We start from the raw sequence: 8,515 nt of genomic DNA, 5'->3' as shown, positions 1-8,515 counted from the left end.
GCTCTTTCCAGCCCCCTAGAAATCCCACCACTCCTTATTTCCTTACAACTGCAACATTACCTGCCTGATTCCTGGAGACATTTAAGTCTGGAATCCTCTCGCTTGGAATAGGTGGGAATTCAGGCCCAGCGGAAGGAGACTTGTCCAAAGTTTCACAATAACTAGCTGACTCAAAACCCAAAATGCAGGCCTCCTCACTCAAGCACCACAGTGTCTGTAGATTAATAGCCACATTCAGAGCAATTTGTCCAAATAGAAATAAAAGATAAGTGAAAGTGATATCTGAGAGGTGGCAAGCGAAATCCAGAAGTTAAGATTACGGTAGCTGAAAAATAAGCACTTTTGAAACAAATCAAGATTTAGACCTGAAAGAATGAACCCAGTGGTCTAAGTTTGAGCCTTTAAGAACTAACTTTATTTGTTATACCAAATCAGGATTCTCAACTCACAATGTCCACCCCTCCCCACCCCTGCCCCCTTACATCAACACAGTAAATCCCACTCTGACCACAAGGCGTCACTCTTGTTTTTACTGTTGTTCCATAGATTGTTTCCCAAATAGCAACAAGGGATTAACAAGAGAGTGGAGAAGTGAGAGTGGGAGCCCTGTCTTAAGTTCTGGGCAGACAGCAAGATCCAGGTACGTTTTGGGAAGGAGGTTCAAGGTGATAGAGGCTCTAGAAGGCTAGGTTTGCAGGCATGTTGAGAATGGAAGAACAGTATTTTGGATGCCATCAGAATCTCTCTATATAAAAAGCTTTGCCCATCTGATTTAGTTCCTGCCGGTACTGCAGATGCTCCTTTTCAAACAGCTGGTGCAGGGCAGCTTGACGGACCTGATCGAGAGGGTAGAATAGTGCTGTTTGCCTCTGTTTACCACCCTTTCTTATTCTTTCTCCCTAGTTGCTTTCCCATTACTTGTGTTCTCTTGGAGCTGGACTTAGCTGTGACATAAAGCTGGGTGGTAGCAGAGAGGCTGAACCAGTGGAGAGGAAGCCTATCCAATTTTTTTCTCCACAGGCAAAGCCCTATATTCAGCAAATATTTGCTGAGAACAGACCATGAAACAGGAAGTCTACTAAGTAACTGGGATACACAGATGGTTACATGACAGCAAGCGGGGACCCCGGGAGAGAGAGAGGTACTGAGAAGCAGGTGCTATGCACTAAGAGGCAGTTTTCTTTCTTTCTTTTTTTTTTTTTGAGACCGAGTCTTACTCTGTCACCCAGGCTGGAGTGCAGTGGCACAATCTCAGCTCACTGCAACCTCTGCCTCGGTTCAAGCGATTCTTGTGCCTCAGCCTCCCAAGTAGCTGTGATTATAGGCATGTGCCACCATGCCCAGCCAATTTTTGTGTTTTTAGTAGACATGGTTTTGGCATGTTGGCCAAGCTGGTCTCGAACTCCTGGGCTCAAGCAATCTGCCTGTCTTGGGCTCCCAAAGTTCTAGGATTACAGGTGTGAGCCATCACGCCCGATATGAGGCAGTTTTGAGTCTCACCAAGATGAAAGGAGCAGGAACTACAGTATACTTTGGGACTTTAAGATGTGCCTTCCACCTGTAAGGTGGATGCAAAGAATAACTTAATGAAAAAGAGTTTTGGCAATGGAGTTGTGTTGCTCTGGTGTAATGCTGAAAATCTAGAGGCAAACAAGATAAATGTGCAATGACACACACTAAGAGCTTGGAAAACTCAGTGGGCAAAGGCACAGAGCAGTAGTGAATGAGACTTCAGGCTGCCCTGCTAGAACTCACCATTAGTAGTTGCTTTTTGGCCAGTGCCAATTCCTGTACCATGGTGTCCTGCATCCTTAGGGTGGCATATGGGTTTCTTCTCTGGCCCAATGTCATTTGCCACAGGCAGTGAGTATGTGAATTTCGCCACCTGCTCCAGGTACAGAGGTGGGGGTTGAATGGGTGGGTTAGAGTTAGGAGACAAAAATCCCATAGAGTGAGGCTGTTTCTTTTTTCTTTTTCTTTTTTTTTGAGACAGAGTTTCACTCTTGTTGCCCAGGCTGGTGTACAGTGGCGCAATCTCGGCTCACTGCAACCTCCGCCTCCCAGGTTCAAGCCATTCTCCTGCCTCAGCTTCCCAAGTAGCTGGGATTACAGGTGCCTGGCATCATGCCCAGCTAATTTTTTGCATCTTTAGTAGAGATAGGGTTTCACCATGTTGGGCAGGCTGGTCTCGAACTCCTGACCTCTGGTGACCCACCTGCCTCAGCTTCCCAGAGTGCTGGGATTACAGGTGTGAGCCACGATGCCTGGCCCAAGACTGTTTCTTCACCTGGAACCTCTGCCCCACTGTTAGAAGACTGTAAAATCCTTGAATGGGTAATTTAGAACCTAGTATGTATTAAGTACATAATATCATTTAATCATTACAATAACTGTGGCATAGGCATTATTTTATTTATTTATTTATTTATTTATTTTTAAGATGGAGTCTCGCTCTGTCACCCAGGCTGGAGTGCAGTGGCACGATCTCCACTCACTGCAACCTCTGCCTCCCGGGTTCAAGCGATTCTCCTGCCTCAGCCTCGCGAGTAGCTGGGATTACAGGCATGCGCCACCACGTCTGGCCCATAGGCATTAATTTTTACATGATACAGATAAGGAAACTAAAAGTTGTGAGATGCCCAAGGTCACTTAATGGCAGACCTGGGTCTCAAATCCAGCTTCTTTTTTTGAGACAGAGTCTCACTCTGTCACCCAGGCTGGAGTGCAGTGAGGCAATCTTGGCTCACTGCAATCTCTGCCTCCAGGGTTCAAGTGCTCCTCCTGCCTCAGCCTCCTGAGTCGCTGGGACTACAGGCATGTGCCACCACACCTGGCTAATTTTTGTATTTTTAGTAGAGACGAGGTTTCACCATGTTGGCCAGCCTGGTGTCGAACTCCTGACCACTGGTGATCCGCCTGACTCGGCATCTCAAAGTACTGGGATTATAGGTGTGAGCTACCGTGCCTGGCCCCAAATCCAATTTCTCTAACGCTAATATCCCTTCCATCATACTAGTGATTCTCAGCCCTGGCTAGACTGGAATCTTCATTGAAGTTTTAATTTTTTTTTTTTTTTTTTTTTTTTTTTTTTAGAAATAGTCTCGCTCAGTCACCCAGGCCAGAGTGCAATGGCATGACCTTGGCTCATTGCAACCTCTGCTCCCAGGTACAAGCAATTCTCATGCCTCATCCTCCTGAGTAGCTGGAATTACAGGCGCCCCCCACCACGCCCAGCTAATTTTTTTTTTCTTTTTTTTTGGAGACAGAGTCTCACTCTGTCAGCTAGGCTAGAGTGCAGTGGTGCAATCTTGGTTCATTACAGCCTCTGTCTCCCAAGCTCAAGCAATTCTCCTGCCTCAGACTCCCGAGTAGCTGGGATTATGGGGGCATGCCACCACACCCGGCTAATTTTTGTATTTTTAGTAGAGACAGAGTTTCACCATGTTGGCCAGGCTGGTCTTGAACTCCTGACTTCATGTAATCCACCTGTCTCAACCTCCCAAAGTGCTGGGATTACAGGCTTGAGCCACCACGCCCACCTGCTAATTTTTAAATTTTTAGTAGAGATGGGTTTTTTTTTTTTTTTTTTGAGACGGAGTCTCGCTCTGTTGCCCGGGTTGGAGTGCAGTGGCCGGATCTCAGCTCACTGCAAGCTCCGCCTCCCGGGTTTATGCCATTCTCCTGCCTCAGCCTCCGAGTAGCTGAGACTACAGGCGCCCGCCACCTCGCCCGGCTAGTTTTTTGTATTTTTTAGTAGAGATGGGGTTTCACCGTGTTAGCCAGGATGGTCTCGATCTCCTGACCTCGTGATCCGCCCGTCTCGGCCTCCCAAAGTGCTGGGATTACAGGCTTGAGCCACCGCGCCCGGCCTAGAGATGGGGTTTTGCCATGCTGGCCAGGCTGGTCTCGAACTCCTGACCTCAACTGATCAGCCTGCCTCAGCCTCCCAAAGTGCCGGGATTACAGGAGTAAGCCACCATGCCAGGCCAGTTTTAAGCTTTTTAATATATAGAAGGAATATAAATATACATCATGCATGTACATATGTGTATATATCTACTGTTGGCATTTTTAAAAAATCAAAAGTACATTTTCCACATGTTGAAAAACTTGAATCCACACAGAAACATATTAAGTGAAAAGTAAAAACTCGCTGGGTGCAGTGGCTCACGCCTGTAATCCCAGCACTTTGGGAGGCTAAGGCAGGTAGATCACCTGAGGCCAGGAGTTCAAGACCAGTCTGTCCAACATGGTGAAACCCCATCTCTACTAAAAATACAAAAATTAGCCGAGCCTGCCACGCACCTGTAATCCCAGCTCCCCAAGAGGCTGAGGCACAAGAATCGCTTGAACACAGGAGGTGGAAGTTGCAGTGAGCCAAGGTCGCACCACAGCACTCTAACCTGGATAGTGGAGTAAGCCTATCTTAAAACAGACTCGACTCTGCCTCAAAAAAAAAAACAAAAAAGTGTTATCTCTGACTGGGCAAATATATATACATATATATATATATATATATATATATATATATATATATATATATATACTTTGTTGAGAATGACTTAGTTTTTACTTTTTTTTTTTTTTGAGTCAGAGTCTTGCTCTGTCGCCCAGGCTGGAGTGCAGTGGCGTGATCTCCACTCACTGCAAACTCTGCCTCCCGGGTTGAAGCAATTCTTCTGCCTCAGCCTCCTGGGTAGCTGGGATTACAGGCATGTGCCACCACGCCCAGCTGACTTTTGTGTATATATATTTTTGAGACAGGGTCTCATTCTGTTGCCTAGGCTGTGATTATGGCTTACTACAACGTCAACCTCTTGGGCTCAAGCAATGCTTCTACCTCAGCCATCTAAATAGCTGGGACAACAGGTGTGTGCCTGGCTAATTTTTATTTTTTGTAGAGACGGAGTCTCACTATGTTACCCAGGCTGGTCCCAAACTCCTGGGCTCAAGTGATTCTCTGCCTTGGCCTCCCAAAGTGCTAGGATTACAAGTGTGAGCCACCACACCCAGCTACTTGTGCACGTTTTCAGAAAATGTTTCTATCATAAACTGGGAAGTACATCTTTTTTTAAAAAAAACATGTAATCAGGCCGGGCGCGGTGGCTCAAGCCTGCAATCCCAGCACTTTGGGAGGCCGAGACGGGCGGATCACGAGGTCAGGAGATCGAGACCATCCTGGCTAACACGGTGAAACCCCGTCTCTACTAAAAAATACAAAAAGCTAGCCGGGCGAGGTGGCAGGCGCCTGTAGTCCCAACTACTTGGGAGGCTGAGGCAGGAGAATGGCGTAAACCTGGGAGGCGGAGCTTGCAGTGAGCTGAGATCCAGCCACTGCACTCCAGCTCGGGCGACAGAGGAAGACTCTGTCTCAAAAAAAAAAAAACAAAAACAACAACAACAACAAAAAAACATGTAATCAGCCGGGCGCGGTGGCTCACGCCTGTAATCCCAGCACTTTGGGAGGCGGAGGCGGGCGGATCACGAGGTCAGGAGATCGAGACCACGGTGAAACCCCGTCTCTACTGAAAATACAAAAAAATTAGTTGGGCGCGGTGGTGGGTGCCTGTAGTCCCAGCTACTCAGGAGGCTGAGGAAGGAGAATGGCATGAACCCAGGAGGCGGAGCTTGCAGTGAGCTGAGATGGTGCCACTGCACTCCAGCCTGGGCAACAGAGCGAGACTCCGTCTCAAAAAAAAAAAAAAACAAACAAACAAACATGTAATCAGGCCGGGTGTGGTGGCTCACCCCTATAATCCCAGCACTTTGGGAGGCTGAGGCGGGCAGATTACTTGAGGTCAGGGGTTCGAGACCAGCCTGGCCAACATGGCAAAACCCCAACACGGTGAAACCCTGACTCTACTGAAAATACAAAAATTAGCCGGGTGGGGTGGCGGGCGCCTGTAATCCCAACTACTCGGGAGGCTGAGGCAGGAGAATTGCTTGGACCCGGGAGGTGGAGGCTGCAGCAAGCTGAGATCATGCCACTGCACTCCAACCTGGGCAACAAGAGCGAAACTCCGTCTCAACAAATAAATAAATAAATAAATATATATATATATATATATATATATAAAAGCAATACTGTCATGAACACTCTTGTGTATGTACCTTCTAGTGCTTTTCCAAGTATGTATATTTAAGATAAATTCCTGTTTTTGCCAGTTCAACGGGTATGTAAATTTAAATTTTGATAGATTTTATCAAACTGCCTTTGTAAACATGGCTGTATCAACCTAGACTCCTATTAAAATCATGTGTTCTTTTTTTTTTTTTTTGAGAAGGAGTCTCGCTCTGTCACCCAGGCTGGAGTGCACTGGATGGATCTCAGCTCACTGCAAGCTCCGCCTCCCGGGTTTACGCCATTCTACTGCCTCAGCCTCCCAGGTAGCTGGGACTACAGGCGCCCACCACTGCACCTGGCTAATTTTTTGTATTTTTTAGTAGAGAGGGGGTTTCACCGTATTAGCCAGGATGGTCTCAATCTCCTGACCTCGTGATCCGACCGTCTCGGCCTCCCAAAGTGCTGGGATTACAGGCTTGAGCCACCGCGCCCGGCCATGTGTTCTTGTTTCTTCACATCCTTGCTAGCTCTGGATATAACCTGTGAAACCTTAAAAAAAGGCTTCTCCTATCCCATTTCAGACTACTTTAATCAGAATCTCCTAGGGTTAAGAACTAGGCATCAGTGTTTATTTATTTATTTAAATTAAATTTTTTGGTAGAGATGGGGGTCTTGCTATGTTGCCCAGGCTGGTCTCAAACTCCTGAGCTCAATCCACCCGCCTTGGCCTCCCAAAGTGCTGGGATTATAGGCATGAGCTAATGTGCCCAGCCCATTTTTTGTTTTGAGACAGTGTCTTCCTCTCTCACCCAGGCTGGAATGCAGTGGTGGCATCACTTGACCTGGGCTCAAGTGATCCTCCTGCTCAGTCTGCTGAGTAGCTGAGACTATAGGCATGCACCACCACACCTGGCTGATTTTAATTTTTTTGGCAGAGACAGGGTTTTCCTATGTTGCCCAGGCTGGTCTCAACCTCCTGGGCTCAAGCAATCCCCCTGCCTCAGCCTCCCAAAGTGCTAGGATTATAGGTTATAGGTGTGAGCCACCATGCCAGGCTTGCATCAGTGTTTATTTTTAGTTTTAGTTTTTGTAGAGATGCAGTCTTCCTCTGTCACTCAGGCTGCAATGCTGGAGTGCAGTGGTGCGATCTTGGCTCACTGTAACCTCTGCCTCCTGAGTTCAAGGAATTCTCCTGCCTCAGCCTCTCAAGTAGCTGTGAGTACAGGCACACACCGCCATGCCCGGCTAATTTCTTTTGTATTTTAGCAGAGACAGGGTTTCCCCATGTTGCCCAGGCTGGTCATGAACTCCTGATCTCAGGCAATCCTCTTGCCTCGGCCTCCCAAAGTGCTAGGATTACAGGCGTGAGCCACCGCACCCGGCCACATCAGTGTTTTTTCAAAAGCTCATCAGGGTGAAAAGGATATGTAGCCCAGTCTTGTGAATCTTCTCATTCACTGATTCAACAAATACTGCACTACCAACCACATAATTAGTACAAAGCCAGGCAACAAATAGTTGAATTCTTAATAAAAAAATAAAATAAGGCCGGGCGCGGTGGCTCAAGCCTGTAATCCCAGCACTTTGGGAGCCTGAGACGGGCGGATCACGAGGTCAGGAGATTGAGACCATCCTGGCTAACACGGTGAAACCCTGTCTCTACTAAAAAATACAAAAAGCTAGCCGGGCGAGGTGGCGGGCGTCTGTAGTCCCAGCTACTCGGGAGGCTGAGGCAGGAGAATGGCGTAAACCTGGGAGGCGGAGCTTGCAGTGAGCTGAGATCTGTCTACTGCACTCCAGCCCGGGCGACAGAGCGAGACTCCGTCTCAAAAAATAAATAAATAAATAAATAAATAAATAAATAAATAAATAAATAAAATAAAATAAAAACATGCTTCAATTTTCCTCCAGAGAATGAGAGGCAGGGGACAATAAAAACCAATCTATATCACCTAACCTAGTGGGCACTAACAGGCTGATCTCATTTGCTTTGAGGACAAGGTTGCTTCTCACCCCTTCCGCATCTCTTTTCCTTCTTAGTGAGCCCTTAAAGAGATGCAGCAGAGTTGGGAGATGGCTCAGGGAAGACAGCAGAGTGGAAAGGTCAAGCTGAAAGGTAAAGGGAGGGGATAGAAGTAGATTACCTGTCGACCATCTTCTTAAGTCCCATCGCCCTTTGAAAACTCTGCAAGAAAAGGTAGTTCTGTTCATCTGCCTTGGTCTCCAGAACCTCACCCCTAGAACCCTAATCTAATGAGAGACATAGACCTTTTTTTTTTTTTTTTGAGACAAGAGTTTTGCTCTTGTTGCCTAGGCCAGAGTGTAGTGGCGTGAACTCGGCTTACCACAATCTCCACCTCCCGGGTTCAAGTGATTCTCCTGCCTCAGCCTGAGTAGCTGAGATTACAGGCATGCACTGCCACGCCTGGCTAACTTTGTATTTTTAGTAGA

The 8,515-nt window shown here is 47.2% G+C and overlaps 1 protein-coding gene across 2 annotated transcripts; it reads right to left on the bottom strand.

Annotated features, from left to right (window-relative positions):
* Positions 1–392: 392 nt before the first annotated feature.
* Positions 393–8,449, bottom strand: C8H1orf189 (chromosome 8 C1orf189 homolog). 2 transcript variants are annotated; one of them, XM_030936841.1, is made up of 4 exons: positions 8,410–8,449; positions 8,209–8,249; positions 1,756–1,885; positions 393–836 (listed from the first exon to the last, which is right to left on the bottom strand). In XM_030936841.1, exons 2-4 carry the CDS (start codon positions 8,232–8,234, stop codon positions 735–737), a joined length of 258 nt encoding a protein of 85 aa, XP_030792701.1. In that variant the 5' UTR covers positions 8,235–8,249; positions 8,410–8,449; the 3' UTR covers positions 393–734. The 2 variants fall into 2 exon arrangements, with proteins under 2 accessions (XP_030792701.1, XP_030792700.1); XM_030936840.1 differs by lacking the exon at positions 8,410–8,449 and having other exon boundaries at positions 8,209–8,290.
* Positions 8,450–8,515: the final 66 nt, after the last annotated feature.

The sequence above is a fragment of the Rhinopithecus roxellana genome, chromosome 8 (genome assembly GCF_007565055.1).
Source record: "Rhinopithecus roxellana isolate Shanxi Qingling chromosome 8, ASM756505v1, whole genome shotgun sequence".
In the NCBI taxonomy this organism is placed as follows: domain Eukaryota; kingdom Metazoa; phylum Chordata; class Mammalia; order Primates; family Cercopithecidae; genus Rhinopithecus; species Rhinopithecus roxellana.
The sequence above is the reverse complement of the archived record's forward strand: the minus strand, read 5'-3'. Positions and strand labels throughout refer to the sequence as shown.